Source organism: Cupressus sempervirens, chromosome 3, assembly GCF_028749045.1.
Source record: "Cupressus sempervirens isolate cs-2001-9-10 chromosome 3, ASM2874904v1, whole genome shotgun sequence".
NCBI classification, from domain to species: domain Eukaryota; kingdom Viridiplantae; phylum Streptophyta; class Pinopsida; order Cupressales; family Cupressaceae; genus Cupressus; species Cupressus sempervirens.
The window spans coordinates 598,355,487-598,375,559 of record NC_143120.1 but is presented as its reverse complement, the minus strand read 5'-3'; the positions used below and the strand labels follow the sequence as shown (position 1 = coordinate 598,375,559).

Sequence of the window (20,073 nt, the reverse complement as noted above, 5' to 3'; positions counted from 1 at the left end):
TTTACAAATTTTTATGTTTCCTTGAAATCCGGTTTTTTCCTGAATTTTTTTATTTTTTTGCCTCAGTTCTGTTTCAAAAAATCTTATACCTCCTTTTTGGTATGTTAATTTTTCCCCAAACAATTTTTGCTGCTATGGTGAGATGTTTCTCCCCAGGTAGCAGGATAATTTTACATAGTTATATAGATACATATATTGTGACATACGTCACTCATTTCAACAAAAAACTGTGTTTTCCTACTGAACTGGAAGCCATGGAGATAATAAATTACAGATACAAGTAACGTCAAATGACTAGCTCAATTATTAATGTCATATAACCACCTAATGACAATTATGTGAATTATCCTAACAAATTGTTACTAGTTAGGTGTATAGAAAAATCAGAACACTAAATGAAATGATAGCTTGTAGGGCTACAAGATTTGGTGTTGAGGTCAAGGTGTCATTCAACCATTGAGATGCAAAGCCAACAAAAGCACAAACATCTAAAAGGTAAATATTAAATATCATCTTTTCAAAATATACCATATATATTTACAATACCTCATCTTCTGGATGTAAGCGTGATTGAAATATTATCAATATGGTTTGTAATGTCTTTAGCTGCACACTTTCATCATTCACATCAGCATGCTGGAAACCAAAAAAGGGGATAACATCAACCACAGTTGAATCCAAATGTTGTGAACAAAGTATAAAATCCATACTAAATATAATTGACACAGTTGTAAATGATTACAATAGAATTATAATGAATATTCTGCTAGTGAATAAAATATAGTTGTAACTACTCTAACATCAATGACTAGGATGATTTTACAAAACAAATATGAAAGCAATTATCTACAAAACAAACCTTTTTATTGAAAAGGAATCATTTTTAAATTTAATGTATCTAATGAAATCAGGCCCTTGTGAATTGTCTTGTTGAGTCTCTTGTTAATATCATTTTCATTTTCCTATATGAAATTTGCCTCCAGGTTTCAATAGGTTTTGTAGATAAAACATATAGCTCACAAACTACCCATGCATAGACTAGTAGACCTACGTTAATCCAGGTGACCTGGCATGCCCTGTATGCAGGTCATACCCACAACTCTAAAGTTCCAAGTATAGAATGGATATGACTCAGGTATGGCCTGGGTATGTGTGAGACATAACCAAGATGGACCTTGGACTTGCAAAATCAAAGCCACAGTATGTTTCAAAACAACAACTTTTTAAAAGTACATAAGAACAATAAGTCAAAAGACTAAACTAGATAAACTAAGCTAATAGTAAAATATGACTTCTAGCATCCTGACAATGGAGTAAACAAAAGCAAGAATCCCTTCCTACCTTTACATTCCTCACTTAACCAAAAATTCAATCCTTAGGACAAGTAGTCTGATTTGTGTTCAAACAAAATTCATTCGTTAGGACAAGGAGTTTGATTGGTGTTAATACATTGTTCTACATATGTCTCACATTCTAAAAGCAGTAGATAGTTACCAAGAAAATCCAGGCACTTGCAACGAGGAGAATCTCTATCCAAGGTAGGATTTTTATTTTGGTTTTGGTTTCAAGCTCCACAAGAGTGTTTAGTGTTGTTTTCAAATGGATTGGTAGTGTTTTTGATATCTTCTTTCAGAAGTGATATTAGCCTAATATCAGATTATCATTTTTTACTTCATGTAGTGTTTGTTTTCAATTTTAATCTAGGATGTACAATTCGCCTATATTGGTTGTCAGACTAGGAAAAGTTCGAACCGGTACCTGGTCCTGCTACAATTTGACTGCTGGTCCAGGCAGTGTTCGAAATTTTGCCACCCAGTTTGAACCAGCAGGTCAGCCATTTGTAGCCGGGTGGACCAATCACCTTTAGGTCGAATTGATGTTGAACTAGGACCCATGGACATGTTTTAAGTCATTTTGTATGCAAATTTATAAAAATTTGACATCCACAACCCTAAAACATGGATATGAAAGGCTTTTGTTGACTTCTCATTCTCATTTGTGGTGTACAAACAGGTTATTCTGTTTTGAGCAAGAGCAAATAGGTGGTTGAGCGAGAGTTTAGTTATGCAAGAAGAGGTTGGAAGACTGATTTGTGGGCCTTCTTCAAGTGTCTATACCTCATTCCTACACCTTTATGAGCTTATAATGAGTGGAAGAGGTAAGTTCTCGTTCCATTTGCTTTTTGTTTCTGTTTAAGCTTTTTTTTTCATTTCCCTTTCCTTGTCCATAAGTTCTACCAATTATTTTCCATAATTTTTCATTCTCTTGCTTTTAAGTTTTATATTGTCTATGAATACAATTTTTTGTCATAAGAAAAGGAACTACAATAGCATCTACATCTTCCTCAGTAGGCAATACCAAATAAAAAGAATAGAACTCCAATCTAATTCTCCTTTGTGAAAGTATGTTGATATTGTAAGACCCCTTCCAGGAGGTGGTGCATTTTGTTGAAATGTCATGGTAGTCAGTAAACCAGTCTCTGAGGTGAGTGAAATGTCGAGAGGCACCTGAATCAATGTACCAGGTAGATGACTGTACATGATCTGCGGGTCTTTTAGCCATGAAGGCATAAAAGGCAGATTCCGCCTGCTCAGTGTGCTCTGCACTGTTCGCTTTGAGTTGCGAACCTGATTGCTTAGACTAGGCAGCTAAGCGTTTCCGACATGCAACCTTCATGTGACCATACTTGTGGCAATAGTTGCATTGAATGTTCTTCTTTTTGGTACCATCGGATGTTGGAGCAGAAGACTTCTGCTGAGATGGTTGCTGAAACTTGCCCTTATCCTTCTGAAAGGATTTCGCAGCAAAGGCTTGCTCAGTGGAGGTGGAACTGGAGCTGCTACCGAACTGTTGTTTCCACCGATCTTGCTGAAGTAGCAGGGTGCAGAGATCAGTGAACTTTAGATCAACACCAGTAGATGTGATGTTGAGAGTCTCGATAAAATGCTCATAGGAATTTGGTAAACTCCGAAGAGTGATTACCACAATATCCTCTTCCTCCATCTTGCGACCAATGGCAAGTAATGATCACGGATTTCCTGAATCCGATTCAGGTGTGCCTGGAGCGAGGTGCACTCATCCATGACAATAGAAAACAGAGTGTTTTTTAGAAAGAAGGCTCTGCTCTTGTCGGAAGTCTCATGAAGACCTTTTAGATGTGTCCAGATTTCGGCCGCTGTCTTGCCGGATGGAATCTGAGAAAGCTGGTCATCAGCTACAAATAGTTTGAGAAGCATTACTGCCTCTCGATTGTTCAGATCCCATGTATCTTGATCAGGACCCGGAGAAGTCGGACGCTGCTTAACACCTAGAACAAGTTGATCGGTGTTTCGATATTCGAAGATTGCGATGATGCGCTGCTTCCAAGTTCCATAATTGCGACCATTGAATTTGGAATTATGCTCGAGCAGAATATTTGTCAGAGATGCCATGGCACATTTTTCAATGAAAAACTGTGAAAATCTATGAAGGCACGTTCTTCGAGGCAAAAATACAAAAGACCCAGAAGAATTAGAGAATGACCCAAAAGAGAGCTCGAAAAACCCAGAAGGAATCTGCTGTCATTTTTTGAATCCGCTGGCTCGAAAATCAAGGCACAAAAATCGAGGCACCCAGAAAAAACGGACGACAACCCAGTTGAGCTCTCGAAAAACCCACCAAGAATCTGTAAACAAAAAAATTTTTGGACCCCAAAAATTAGGGTTTCGAAAAAAAACGGCCCTAGCTAAAAAAAGCTTGAAAAAACTTCAGATTTCTTGATGAAAAATGGTCGCATCTGCTTTCCAGAGCACGATGACAGACTGAGACGGCTAAGAGCATGAAGATTTGATACAGAAACATGCAGATTTTCACCCCAAAAACGCGAATCTCCAAAAAATGGCCATGATTTCCACGCGATTTGCAGACCCGTAATTCGGGAATTTCTCCAAGCAGAAAAACCCTAGGTGGGTTTTGGAGAAATTAGCTGAAATAATTTTGGAAAAATTTAAACAAATAATTTCAAGAAGAAATTATAAATTTTTCCAAAAAAAATTTAAGTATTTAGCTCTAATACCATATTACGATGTAATTGGTAAATACTTGCTTATTAATAACAGAGACCGAAAGGTCAATTTATACAAAAGGAAGAGACGATGTTTCCTTAGGAAACGATCGTAAAGAATAGAAACATTCTATTCCAGAGAAAGCAAAAAATGAAAGCAAACTAAAGCTAAAGATATTTATAAGATAACCATTAACTTAATAATAGACGTCTTATCTATTATTGTAATAGTGATGTGGAAAGAAATAGTTCATACTTTGGTGTAGTGGGCCATTTGTATGGATAACCTAGAAGAGGAGTCAAGAAATGCCTTTAAAAAAAGGTCCACTTGTACCAAATGCAACAGTACTAATAATATCCAAGAGCATGAAGTACCAGAAGATAGAGACGAACCTAGGTAAAAGACAACCAATGGCACTGGCAATAGAAGTTTTTAAAAAAGAAAAGGGAATTCAATACCCCACAGATGTTGTGATAGAAGACCATCCCTTTTATACTACCTCAATTGCCCTTGAGTCTAAAAGTGAAGCGCCCCTTACACACAAAAGAAAGAGAACACTAAAAATGACATTTCAAAATCAAAGTCGGGAAATTATCAACATTGATGTGACAAGATGCTTTTATGCAAATGAACAATATTATAGTCTTTGAGTTCGTAAAAGCTGTGAGATTAATATCTCCAGATCTTATTTATTATTCTTTTAGAGGTCAATATTGTGTATCTTGTAAGTATTAGAATGTTTCTAATATTCTTTTGTTATTAGAATGTTTGCAATAACATCATCTTTGTAAACTATATAATGAGTGCCTTGCTCATTCATTAATCCACCCAATGATTTACCAATTACACTAAAATATCCCAAATGGATATTGACCGATCTCTTCCTCAAAATAACATCTAGAGCATAAACATATGGCATTGCATTATAGAAACCAGCAATATAAACCCTAAGAAAATATTCCCAATAGATATTTACCCGGTTGTTTCCTCAAAATAATATTCAGGATTCAAGCATATGAAAATGCATTACAAACCAACAATATAAAACCAATAAACTCTCATATAATCCTTAAAACATGTTATTGCACAATACAACAGCATTACAATAACCAGCATTCAAAATCCAATCTTAAACACAGTTTTACAGTCAGATTGGAACACTAAGAGAAGAACCTGCAAGTGCATACGAGACACCTAAAGTGACATCTCCACGGACAATGGGTTTGTGTCTATTGTCTATCGGCATGTGGGGCTACGTCCTCACACTGGCTGAATGCTAAAGCTTTCTGAATAACTGTCACAAGAGAAACTGCAATCTAAATCATGAACCAAGCATACAAATGAATGAGTCTCTATCGTGCCTCTTCGACTCCCTCCCTAGCTTTTCATCTTATCTCTTCTTGTCATTTTTAGCCCACTTTATAATATTAAATTAACCTTTTATAATTTGAGTCCATGCTCTCCAAGTCAATTTTAGTATTATATGAATATGTCGTTAACTTTTCTAATGTCCCAAAAAAAGGGACATTACAAATCTTCCCTCTTCAAGATTGCTTTCCCTCAAGCAATCAGTACCAAGATCCAATAGGAATCTGCAAGTAGCCCTATAGCCCAATCTGAAAACAAATTTGGCCACACTGTGAAGCAAGGTGTCATTCTGCAACCCATCCATCAACCTGATCCCTGGATGCCATAGAAATCTACGAAATATCGCTACACCTGTAGACTATACAACTCTAATTAAGCTCGCATCCAGTCTCAAACTGAGTAGAACTACAACAAAATCCTCAACAAGCCATAGATACATCTTGTCAACACCTCGATCCCAAACCTTGTTGTCATGATTAGCTGATATGATGAGGTAGAAATGTATCCAGGGGCTACGTATAACCCAGTAGATGGTGGCAACCCGACCTAAATAGATGATTTGAGAAACGAGCTACTCAAAAGTTGGAACTAACACCACGAGCACATCAAAAACCATACCGCCATCATAAATCTGGAGAACCCCGAGTACATAGGTGTTATGAGTAAGTATGAAGCTAAAAAGCTAAGTTGCACGAGTACCTCCCCCCCCCCTCCAAACCACGTACCGGTTCGAACCGGTTCGTGGTTCTAGTCCGGTTCGACCTGGGTTCGTTTTTGGAGGCCTGGTTCGATCTGGTTCGAACCAGTGTTCGAACCCAAGAGAACCACATATAAAATTTTGGACCAGGGTTCGAACCCAGGAGAACCACATATAAATTTTCCACATTACAGCATGTTTTAATTTAATTTATGTTTATACATCTTGGGTCTGGGTTGGTAGGCATTACAATGCCACAGTTTTTTAGTGTTGAGTAATCCCTAGCTGTAAAACACTTTCTATTTGAATCAAAATGCTACTAAATTTGAGACACCCACAAGAGAAGATGCTCAACATGTGGCGACCACCATGACCAATTTTGAGGAATTTCAGGGCCTATTTGAGTAGCAATATGAATTTTTCAAACACTAAACAATAAACAACGTTTTATTGGGAAATGTTGCCCTGCAGAAGAAAGTTACGGTCACATGAATATGGTCAGGTGGGGCAGCTACTTACCACATTGTCTATCACTGTTTGGCTGATTATTTCTCCTCTAGGTATATTAAAAATTGTATTAAAGAATATTGAATTTGGGACGTCAGACTGTGTTATCCAGAGGCCTCCATGAATGGTCTTTTTCCAGTTTACTGTTGTTGATCAGTGTTTGGGAGATTGTGCCCAAAGAGATTGAAGAATATTCAGCTGGTCAAAGGGATTTACCTTCTGTAAGCTAGATCTAATTAGTTTTTAACCACATTCAATCGGTTATGTTAATCATAATAAGAGTTTGGTAAATAAATTTATGAAAAGAAGAAATTTTTATTAAAACTTACTGTTGATCTGCATAAACTAATCAGATACAGTTATGAATTTTTTAAATGAAAGGGAAGAGATCTAGTCGCTAGGGGTTCCAATGATCGCTGTGGTTTGCTACTATATTGTTTATGCTGTTTTAAAGTTTTTGTTGTTCAAATGTGTTTATGCTACTATGCTACATTCTAATTCTAACTCATGCTTCGTAAAGATGTATATATATATATATTTTTTTTTTTTTTTTTTTAAATTGTTTTACATGTTTTTGTACTAACGAACCCAAATGAACCCAAACCCCTTTTCAAAATTTTGTCGAACCAGCGAACTGGTTCTCGAACCCGAACCCGGAACCGAACCGCGAACCGGCAACTTAGCTGAAAAGCTATCCGCTGTGATTGAAACATAGCTCTCATCAATACTCCACCAAGATCTACTCAATGGCTGGATGTAGGAAATCCATCCAACTCCTATATGGGGTGAAGTCGACAACCATATTTGGACTGATCCAATGACAAGCGACAATAGTCAAATCACTACTCCCATCCTATGACCAAGATTCACTGCTAGGAATAATACCAGTACTCCATATCCTGAAATCAAAATCATCTTCTTCATGACAATCAAAAAGAGTTCCCTCGTTTATCTCAAAAAGGGGATTATCGAAAGTCCAATCGGCATCCACTTCAAACATGGGGTTGTCTATAAGTTGAATGTGATCTGAAACTTTGGTACTTGGTCTCTTGGGACAACTGTGCAAGTCATAAGTCTGCTGAATGCTATCAAGTTCCTCAATTACTTCTTAGAAAAACTCCTACCTCTCTTTACCTTCATGTTCCCAAAAATGGTTCATAATCCTAATCTGATTTTTTGCTTCCTGAAGAGAAAACTAAGTATCATCCAATGCTTCACAAGCATACTTAAGCTCCCTGTTGAGCTCCTTAATCTCATTCCTTTCTCTATTCAACTGGTCAGCATATATTTCAACAACCTTAAGAATATAATCCCTGTCCGAAAGGAAACATAGATAATCTGATTTCATAGTTTCAAGAGCTATTTTGACCACCTGCAAATCAGCAACAAGCCAATCTCCTACCACTTCCCTTTGAGCCTTCCTGTAGAGATCTTCAACCATCTTTTGAGTGTTTTCATAACATACCAAAGATACCACAACCATTCTTCACTAACCTTTAGCTGGTTTTTTAAGGTATCCATTTCATTATTGCCATGTTAAAGCAGTTCATCGTCTTGCAGTGTCATCTTAGATTGTTCCACTAAATTCATGTCATGGGCATCAGAAATATATGGTTCATCATACAAAGATTCCAATATGCTATTACCTCGTGTGCAACCAACCTCATCAACCTGCTTGTCAAAGCTAACCTCCAAATCACCAACGTAGAAACTTGCACCCTGTGTAACATCTTCTACATGATCCCAAGAAGGCTGCAAATCAATAGTAGTTGACTGCTCTTCTTTTTCAAGACCCTCTATCAGATGATTTTGATCTGCTGGAACTTCTTCATACACTTTTTGCACTGGTCTTTTGCTAGGAGGTCCTGAACCAATTCCACATAATTCCTTTTTGCCATATCAGTCTTATTTTGATGCTTTGGATGAAAATCCAAGTAATCACCGAATGATAAGTCATTCTCAACTCGGGTAGGAAGTTTTTTATACTCTTTATAAATATCGGGTATTTCTAATCTTATATCAGGTTCAAAATTTTGGGCCAATTGTTGTAGTCACTTCATGATATTCTTCATGATTTTATGCCGAAGTGTTATTCTGGTCTGCTATAATATTTTTTCATTTTTTGTTCTTATGGCTATAAGAGTGTCCATAGTATTTTCAGCTTCAAATACATTCTCAAACAACCAAAGCTTACATTAGAAACTTCCCTCTCTCTATCCGTTGAAGACTTCCAAACCACTACCTTCGTAGTGCTTGATACTAATTGGCTATTGTTCAGATTCTGATCATTCGACAGAAGCTTTTCTCTTACTATAATATAATGAGGCCCGCAATTATATGCTCAAGCTATTGCATACAAAGCTCAATCCATTTATTGTGGTTGTGTGACTAAGCTTGAATGCAGAGCATCAATTTCACTTTACAAGTTACATAAAACATTCTCAAAAGATCAACACGGACAGCAAGATCAAATGAAAATAATGTATAGCTTTACAAGTTATGTTGTCTTTCGTGATATTTGGTAATCACAGTTGCATCACCGTGCATGATGACACATGCTACGGACAGTCATAGAACTCAAATTAGCAAATGTACAATGATTGCAACTCCAACGGGCTGCATTATCGCCATCTCTGTTAGAATAATTCTTTGATGTGCCAACTTTTAGGAATCCGCCTTTGCCCTTGTTGTTACTAGAAGCCTTAGAGGTACTGGTTCTACTATCGGTGCTTATGTAATGCTCACATCTGATAAGCCATTCTCCAAAGCTCGAACAAGATTCTCAAAATAATTACGAGTAACACTTGTGTGTCCTGCATGTTTTGTCCGAAATTCATTGAAGTCTTTTGAAGGGCCATCACCTTCAAGATATACTTGTAACTCCTTTTCAGCACAATGATGAAGTCTTTCTAAGCCAGATTCAGCTTCACCTTGCAAGTATTCAAAAAATTGCCTTTTAGTTTGCTTGTGTTTAGGAAGGTAATGGCCATATGCATAGATCCATTTCAAAACATGTCTACATTCAACTATCTACAGCCAAGCTTCAGTCACAAACTTCAGTTGCAAAACAAGTTGTGACTATTTTACAAATATTTTCTCAAAGTCAACATCTCCTTGCATATATTTAATTATTCTTCCCTTTCGTTTCTCTACAATTTTCTACCTTTAGTAACGCCTCGAATCTGCTCAGTATTTCCCAATTATTACAAATAAGCCAAAATTATTGGCCTAAAGCTACAGACATCTCTGCATTTGCCACTAAGGATGATTTTTTGGTTTCAAAAAATGGCGTTACTTAACTCACTATAACGATTACTAATCATTACTACCGTTTCCTCATCTCCACTCCCACGTTGCCCTTTGAGTCATTATCTCTTTGGATTTTTCGAATAGATAACTTCATACAAGAAAGTGCAAACCGATACACATTAAAATATATGTTCCATTCTCACTTGTTACTGCTTCCTTTCATTGAAGATATGAGGTGAGCCTCCTAAGTCACGAAGGTTTCTTTGTCTGCTGTAGAGGGTATATTTACTAGTGAAGATTATCAGTCCTTGGTAGTGAACTAGTCTCCCCACCAATCTCTGCGTTCTTCCTCCACTCCCAAAATCTATGATTATATGGCCACCTGATTACCATTGCTACATCCACGATATATGTTATAGCTGCCTTGGCCGAGAATGTGACTAGGTCGGGGTCTTCCACCTTAGCTCCTCAATATTTCAACTCAATTTTTTATACTCTTTTGCCCAAGGTGTGGTAAAGATAATATGCAGATTACAAACTCTCAAAATAAATATCTATAAATGGCATTAGGATGTGAGTCTTCTACCCGTGTCAACTGGAAGCACCGTTGGAGCCAGTCCCCTTGTTTGCAAATAAATGGTATTAACATGTGGAAGGTTGTCGGGAGTTCAATATTGACTTATATTACTCCATCCATCTCTATGATTTCCCCACAACTCTGAAAACAGTTGCTGCCATCCGGATGCTATTGCTACACCCACGCTACATGCAAATCGAGAGTGTGGTATGGTCTTTGATTACCACCCTTAACTCCTCACGAGAACTGAACTGGACACTACCCAATTAGTGAGATGTACAATCTGCAAAGATCTCATTACAGACTATTCCCTAGTTATACCTGCATACGATTACATCAGTTAACATGATTGTTGATGGTTGTGAGTTGATAGTCTGAGAGTAACGTTGCCTTAGTTGGACATCTCGCCTATCAAAACTCTACATTCAACATCCTTCAATCCTTCCTGCTATCCCTGACAATGTACAGATTCAAAACTACTATTGCCACACACAAGATCACCTTCTCGCAATTACTGAACTCTTAGACTTATGAAGTTATTTGCTACTTGATCAAAGAATTTGTACATACCAATTCGTGCAATATAGACTTCTTTTCCAACATATCTCTGCTGATATTATCTAGAAATCTGCTTTTCCTTCCTTGCTCGGATGCACTCTCCAATGAGAGCTCAACAGTTTACTATCAAGATATAAGAACAAGCAAGCTTTCTAGCTATAGATTTTACCAGTCCTTCCTGTAAGCACAGGTTATCAACTCTACCTTCTTGTGCTATGATTCTAAATAAAAGAACCTCTAATTCTTATGAACATTGTAAATGCAAACACATTGATAATTTTGATAACAAACTTTATAAATTCGTCTTTAATATCAATCTCACAGGCTGGCAGGAAAACCAACTTTGATACCACTGAAATATCCCAAACAGATATTGACCAGATCTCTTCCTCAAAATAACATCCAGAACATAAACATACGACGTTGCATTATAGAAACCAACAATATAAACCCTAGGAAAATATCCCCAATAGATATTTACCCGGTTGTTTCCTCAAAATAATATTCAGGATTCAAGCATATGAAAATGCGTTATAAACCAACAGTATAAAACAAGTAAACTCTCATAAAATTCTTAAAACATGTTATTGCATTATACAACAGCAATACAATAACCAGCATTCAAAATCCAATCTTAAACACAATTTTACAGTCAGATTGGAATACTAAGAGAAGAACCTGTAAGTGCATATGAGACACCTGAAGTGACGTCTCCACGGACAATGGGTTTGCGTCCACTGTCTATCGGCATGAGGGGCTACATCCTCACACTGGCTAAAAGCTGAAGCATTCTGAATACCTCTCGCAAGCAAGAAACTGAAATCTGAATTATGAACAAGCATACAAATGAATGAGTCTCTTCTACTTTTATTCTCACAGTCGTGACTCTTCGACTCCCTCCCTAGCTTTTCGCCTTATCTCTCCTTGTCATTTTTAACCCACTTTATAATATTAAATTGACCTTTTATAATTTGAGTCCACGATCTTCAAGTCAATTTTAGTATTATATGAATGTCATTAACTTTTCTAATGTCCCAAAAAAGGGGACATTACATACACCTTGCTCATTTCTTAATGAGTGCCTTGCTTGACAAATTCAGAATGCAAGACTGCAAACCTACATCAACACCTATGGAGCTTAGTCTAAAGTTGTCAACCCAATCTAGTTCTACTATTAAGAATGAAACCATATTTAAAAAACTAGTAAGCATTTTAATCTATCTCATTGCCACTAGACCTGATCTCAGCTTTGCGATAAGTTACATATCTTGCTTCATGACAGAATGAAACCATTTTTAGGCAACTAGTAAGCAGTTTAATCTATCTCACCACCAGTAGACCTAATCTTAGCTTTGTGGTAAGTTACATATCTTGCTTCATGGTAGCTCCTTCAAATCAATGGGCAGCAGTGAAGAGCATTTTGCGCTATGCTAGGAACACCAAACTTTGGCATCCTCTTTGGGCGAACCAAAGATCCCTGACTCATCAGTTTTACAGAATTGTATTGGGGAAGCTTTGATGATGACAGAAGTCCACTTCAAGGTATGTCTTTAGCTTGGGCACCAATTCTATCACTTGGACTAGTAAGAAGCAGCAAGCAATATCTCTCTTTCCTCTTAAAAGGTCAATATCGGGGAACAGTCAAAGCAAGTTGTGAGGCAGATGCGATTCGGCATCCCTATTTCTTAAACAGGTTTGTCACCCCTCTTCTACAACAATTAGGGGGTGCTCAAACTTGCCATAAATCTAGTCTTCCATGAGCGAACCAAGCATACTAGGATTCATTATCACTTCATCCGACAGGTGATTGAAGATGGATCCATGGATTTGCAGTATATACATAAAGGAGACCAGACTGTTGATGTTCTCCCCAAGTCACTCCTTCCAGAGAAATTTGTTAAGTTCAAAGGGCTCCTTGGTGTAGTTAACACATTAAGCCAAGGTATAAGAATAATATCTCTAAATATCCTATTTATTATTCTTTTAGTCGTCAATATTGTATATGTTGTAAATATTAGAATGTTTCTAATATTCTTTTATTGTTTCATTATTAGAATGTTTTTAATAATGTCATCTTTATATATTTTATAATGAGTGTATTGCTCATTCATTAATCCATCGAATAATTTACCAATTAATTTGTAATAAAAGCATGTTACTTGTACAAGATATTTTGAAACACAGCTTATCTAGTTGGGCTTGATTTTTGGAGCAAATTGCATGTAAATAATACATGCAATTGGGATTATACAACTCATTATCATGTGGTAGGCATTTTGGTAAAAGCAATTACTTTTCTTTTGAAGTCTAAAACCTGACAACATTTTAAATATGAAGAACCAAAAAAAAAAGTTCAAGGGCTTTTAAACTTGTAATCAAGACTTCGAAACCTAATTACAAGTAAATCTTAGTTTGAAATAGTGTTTTCTAGTTGTAAATGATGAAGAAAAACACAAGTATGAAAAAATGTTCATATCGGGTCTTTTTCTCTTCTATACAACTTGTACAAGAACATATGAATTCCAAAAATGAAGTCTGTAGCTATTTTTGAAAGCACCCACGCTTGAAATGTGATTTTTAAAGAGTTTTCTCAGTTGTTTGTACCAAATCTTGGTCCTTTTTTTATAAAAGAATGGACATTTTTGTATGTTTATGGTTGTATTTGCAAGTTTTATTAAACAATTTTGCATTGTCTCTCCATCGCCAACAATGCCTAGGGTTTTTTCTTATGATTTTGTGAAAAATGGCTTGAATATTTATTGTGCCTAGGGTTTATCTACATCGTTTTTGTTTGGTATACATATGTATTGGAAGCAAGTATGGAATCTGAAAAGAAAATCCAAACATGTTTTCCCGATGTCAAAGTATATATTTATCATATAGTTGCAATGAGCTAAAGGTTCTTCCCATGAATATGCCCTTCACTTGCAAAATCAGGTTTCAAGATCCTGACTACAAGTTTATTCCTCAAGCAAGATTAAAGTTTTTTCCCTACTTGCAATCGGGATTTTAAAACCCAAATACCAATGAAAGCACTTCCCCAAAGTACATGCAATCAAGTTTCTAAATCCATATTACAAGTAAAATTTATCCTCCATGATATGGATATGCATTTGCAATTTGAACTTCTCATTTTTGAGTTGAAATGCGTATCTTTTACCTACGTGCGTTGCCCATCAAAAAACCTTGAATTGCACATTAGCCTCATTTTAAAGTTGATTCCATCCTTTTTCCTCCAAATTTGCTTGTCAAAAACCCCTGTCTTCTTGTTTGTGCGTGTAAGGTGAAATATACGTTGAAGAATTTGAGCTGCAACTATGTGTCATTCTTGTTTCTAAATTATCATAGGAAGTCATGGAAAGACTTTGAGCTTTCATGATCTTCTTGTTTTACTTTGCTAACTTATACTCAAGAGATTGTTGTAAAGATAAAAACATGTATTCTGAAGAAAGAGAATATGATGCAAGGTCACCTACTCCAGAAGAAGAGAGTTCGGTAGATGTAATGAACTTGTCATTAGCTTAGTGTATATAATTAGAGAATAGATGCAAGATCACCTACTCTGAAAGAAAAGAGTATGGTAGATGTAATGCCCTTCTAATTAGCTTGTGTCTCACATGAAGTGATTGGAAAAATTGTTTTGCAATTGATCCATAAAACTATCAGTTGCAAAACATTCACCCAAAATTTGCTACAGGTCCTTATGACCCCAAATCTCCTCTCAAACACTTTGTAACAAGAATAACAGCCCCAATGCCAACAGGTGGTGGCACAAGGAAATGGAAAAGCAATATTTGCAGTATAGAATGGTGTGGAAGCATAAGTATACTTAATGCACACTTCCTCCTTTTGCTAGGAAAAGGAGTGGGAGCATGTGAATTTTTGAAGGAGGCTAAATTTTGCGCTACATAATTCAGTTCCACAAGCTTTGATGTGCTCCAAATGACATTGGAGTTGCAATTGGTTTATTCCAAATGACATTAGAGTTGCAATTGGTGTGTTTGAAATGACATTTGAGTTGCAATGCCTACTACCTTGTCTGGTTGGCATCAAATTTGGACTACTCAACAGATATAGGGGCAGACACATATTTCTACTCGTATGTTGCATTAGAGAGCAAGAGTGATGTTAGGGTCAACCTTGGGACCTTCATCCACTCATAGCGTTGTGGCTGAATCACAATAGGGCAAGGAGAAATGCAAGATGCAAAGTAACCCCATAGCTGATTTGTTAAATGTGCACCTGAAGGAACAAATAGATAATACGATTGCCCACTTATTCTTTCCCAATGGCATCCCATTTCATGCAGTTCGATCTCCTTATTATAGGGAGATGATGTAAATGGTGGCAATGGAAGGACCATCATATGTGCCTCCCGATAACAACAAATTTAGGACCACAGTCTTGCATAACAACTATGCCAAGATCAATGCATTGATAAAGATGATGAGGAAATGTTGAGAGTCTGAATGTAACATTGTAATGGATGAGTGGATAGACATTAGGCATCGTCCACTTATCAATAGCATAGTTACATGCAAAGAAAGCCCATTCTTTCTCAGGGTACTTGATTGTTCAAAGAACTGAAAAGATATTGATTTTCTATTTGACATCCTTTGGACAGCTATTGAGGAGGTTGGGCCACAAAATGTGGTCCAAGTAGAGATATATGGCACATGTGTGTAGACCTGTTGAGAAGCTTATTGAGGCAAGATATAGACATATTTGGTGGACTCCATATTGTGTCCATGCCGTGAACAACACACTCAAGGACATGGGGATGATTGATTGGATTAGAGGAGTGGTCAGCAATGCAAGAGATGTCCAGATGTTTATTTGCAACCACCAAACTTTACATGCACTCTTTCGGAGCTTCGTGAAGGAGTTCTTAAAACAAATTAAGGCCAGCTATGCATGCTATTTCATTCTCTGGGAGAGAATGCTTAAGTTGCAAGAGCAACTACAACTCATGGTTATGATATCAATGGAATTGGTGGGACGAGGATAAGACAAGGTAGGGGATGAGGGTGAAGGAAATAGTAAAGAGCGATGCATTTTGGAATGAAGCAAAATACAATGTCTCTCATTGCTCCAGTTTTCCAAGTCATCACATATGAGGATGGGGGTGCAACTACCCTTGGAGAGGTGTATAAGGGCATCAATTTTATGCTTGATGACATTAGGACAGTTGAGCGAGACGACCCCACTTTAGCATTCAACAATTAGCACATTCAGCCAATCATTTAGTGCAGATGGAACAGCCTAAACACTCCCTTGCAAATGGATGCTTATCCATTGAACCCAGAGTGATACATGCTTAGGCCTAATAAAGTTACACTAATCAAGGATGATGTGGAGAAGGAAAGTTTATTCATGTACGTTAACAGGATGTATGAGGGAACTGTCAACAAGCTTCACGTTGAGTGGACAAAATTCGCCACTCTTAGGGTTATATAGCTGCAGCAAAGGCCGATATAAGAACTATGGCACAAGTGGACGTAATTTAGTGGACTTGTCATGGATAGAAATCAGTAACTACCGCACTAGTCATTGGTCTATTATATCAGGTTTCTAGTTCTTCAACTTCAAAGAGTAATAGGTCTACTTATAGCGTCATCCACTCTCTTAAGAAGAACAAACTTACCTCCAGGAGATCAGAAAAGCTAGAGGTTGTACATAGTACCTCGCATATGACTAACTACAAGACATGTGTACAAGGAGAACCTAGTAAAATGATGGGATGTAGAGCCAAAGCAGCCATCATGAGGATGAGGATACAACATGTTTTGAGGGTTGGTTGGTGTTTATTTTGTAGATCTTAACCATCAGTAGTTTAGTAGTTCCATTGATGAGGAGTTTGCCTAGAGCAATGGTTAGAAGCCTTCGTTCACTACATATTGACATTTAGTACTTATTTTGATATCATGGCATCATGCTCATCCTACTACTCATTTTGATCATCTTTATGATTATTTTGATATAAAAGCTATCTTCAATTTGTTGATTCAAAAATTTAAACTTATATTTAGCATTCGGTATTCTAATTTCTAATTAGCAGGTTCAATATTCAAAGCTTTAATGTCCAAGTATTTACTATTTAGTATTTGGCATATGTCGTTCTGCTATTTTACTTCTTAATAGTCTTACATATCTTTTCATAACTAACATTTTAAGTACTACATGTATGGTATATGGCAATGAAGCGAAAATCTTCATAAAATCGCAATTAATTGTGATTAATCTTGAATCAAAGCCAATCCCAATTTTTTCCCCCAAAAACATCCCCACAAATTGATCAACACAGTCAACTATTTTTAGGCCCAAAAAATCATGTTTAATAATAATAAATTCATGTTTAATCATAACAAAATCACAATTAATCGTTTAAAGGTGTACAAAAATGTGCTGCCAGAAAACATAAATAATGCCAAATGAAAGTCTTTCTTTTCTATTTAATATCATTGTGCGACCTCTGAATCACATATCTTTAGTTGTCTTGGCAGTCTATTGTAGACAAGGATTAAATCATTTGTTTTACACGGGAGTCGTTGTTTGCCAAGGATTAAATCATTTGTTTGTCATGGGAGCCATTGAGGGACAAGATCGTTTGTTTGTTGTTTACATGAGAGTCCAGTTACTTTTACCTTCTTGTTACATTTGTGGTGAGAGAAAAGTCCATCAACTCCAGGCTCCAATCAAATTTTTGCCAGGTTGGTAATTAATTTTTCTCAATAAATTTTTATTTTTTGTTATAGACTATAGTATCTATTAGCTTACAAAATGGCAGTTGTTAGCTGTAAATTTGATTAAATTGTAGCTTCAGTCGAATTGAAGTACATAATAAATCAAGTGTATATTTAAAATGTGTTTATACACACACACATATATATAAATAATTGATGAATCAAATAACAATAATTAATTTATCATTGGTCCTCTATACTATCGGGCATCTCCATGTGTTACTCGCTAAACTTGCTAACTGCTGATCAAGCTCCTTGTTAGTGTCTTCGTATGACTCAATAGCAGTTAATGGAAGGTAACTTAATTATTGTTTGTTATGTCCACGTAGGGACATGACCCTACGTGGCTATGTCTCTACGTAGACATGGCCCTTTGTTAATATATTTATAGATATTGTTGTTGAAGAGAAACACATCAATCTGATGGCAATGCAAAGTATCTTCTGCAGCAATATCTCAAGTACAGTTTGCATCTTCGATCAGAATTAAGGCACATATATACTGTGACAGAAACATGTATTTATCAGCTTTCAAAACAGCATCATTCCTGTATTCAAGTCTACTATTATTCTTCATTAAAACTTCAGTCAAACATCATTATAATACTGCTATGTTACTCTATCGGGGATCCTATATACTTTTACATGGTATCAGAGCCTAACTGATAGAGCATATATACTCAGTTATCATTAAAATTTCAGATTAAAATCATGGTGAACCACGTAAGACTGGAGGATAGACTTGAAGGTGCTTCAAACTTTGTTTTATGGAAAATTTGAATTATGAGTATTCTACGAGAACTTGAATTAGAAGGGTATGCGGAAGAAAATAAGAAAATACCTGAAAATGATCCAAATAAATCAACTTGGAAAAGACATAATAATAAAGCTATGAAGATCATCACAGATTATGTTAAAGATCACTTACTTCCATCCATCTCAAACCTCAAAACTGCCTATGAAATGTTCATGACTATTAAAAACACATTTGAAATCAATAATACCAGCAAACTGCTCACCTTGAAATAAGAACTGCATCCATTACATCAAGATGAACAAAGGAGAAACCATTACATCTTATTTCCTGAGAATTGCAAAATTAATAGACCAACTTGCAACCATCTGAAATCAGGTCGGTGACAAAGAATTATCTCTAATAGCCCTTAAAGGGTTACCCATGTCTTAGGAATCCTTTATTCGTGGGATGAGCTCTAGGCTTGAACTGCCGAATTTCAACCAACTTAAGAATGATTGCACACGAGGAGTCAAGACTGATCACAAGAGGAATCAATCAAAATCAAGAGGGAGAAATTCAAGCACTTCAAACTAACACAAATAATAAAGGAAAGAAAGGTCAATTTAAATGGAAAAGAGGAAAAGGTAATCAAAAATAGAAGAAAAGAGACTTGTCTAAAGTACAATGCTACAAATGTAACAAAATTTGTCACACTCGCAAATTATGCCTGGAAAGGAAGAAAGTTCAAGCTTCCCTGCCAGAAGTCAAGGATGAAAATTTTACCATTCCCTTTGGCCCTATCAAGTGAGCTAAATACCAACTAAAATGTGTGGATAATAGACAATGGAGCATCTCATCATATAACAGGATTCAAAGACAAATTTGAAACTTTTGAAGGTCATTCTACTAAAGAAGTAACAATAGGTGATAACTCTACCTATCCAGTAAAAGGAATCGGAAGATGTTCAATACAACTAAAAACCGGAGTCACTCTTCAACTAAAAGATGTATTATTTGTACCTAGCATCAAAAGAAATTTGGTTTCAATCTTAGGTCTAGCAAATCAAGGGTATCGTATCACATTTCAAGAAGATAAAATTCTATCATGGCCCAAGAACTCCAATATTAAGAACGCAATCACCATTGGTTTCAGAGATGGAAATTTTTACGAACTTTTTAACCCTCAAAACCTAGCATTATTTTTGTGCTTTCGTGCTCTGCCATCTATAGAAAAGATTATAACAGGTCTACCTAGTCTAAAATTTGATCATACTGGAACATGTAAGGGATGTGCCTTAAGAAAAAATACCAAAGGATCTTTTCCAAAAAGTGAACATAAATCTAATACCATACTTGAACTTATTCACACTGACCTGTGTGGTCCTATGTCAGTCCCTTCACTACATGGGTTCTTGTATTATGTATTTTTTATAGATGATTTCTCTAGGAAAACCTGGATTTACTTCCTAAAACTTACGGAATCAAATGAAGTGTTATCCAAAATCAAAGAGTGTAAGGCATTAGTTGAAAATCAAACTGGGAAGAAAATCAAAACACTAAGATCTGACAATGGGGGTGAATATATCTCTAAGAACT

The 20,073-nt window shown here is 36.3% G+C and overlaps 1 protein-coding gene across 2 annotated transcripts in view; it reads right to left on the bottom strand.

Annotated features, from left to right (window-relative positions):
- Positions 1 to 20,073, bottom strand: part of LOC149568091 (ARM repeat superfamily protein) — a 338,742-nt gene that overhangs the window by 303,603 nt on the left and 15,066 nt on the right. For both annotated transcript variants that reach the window (XM_089821094.1, XM_089821095.1), the window contains exon 3: positions 547 to 636. In XM_089821094.1, coding sequence (XP_089677220.1) covers positions 547 to 636 — 90 coding nt within the window. The remainder of the gene's footprint in view (positions 1 to 546; positions 637 to 20,073) is intronic.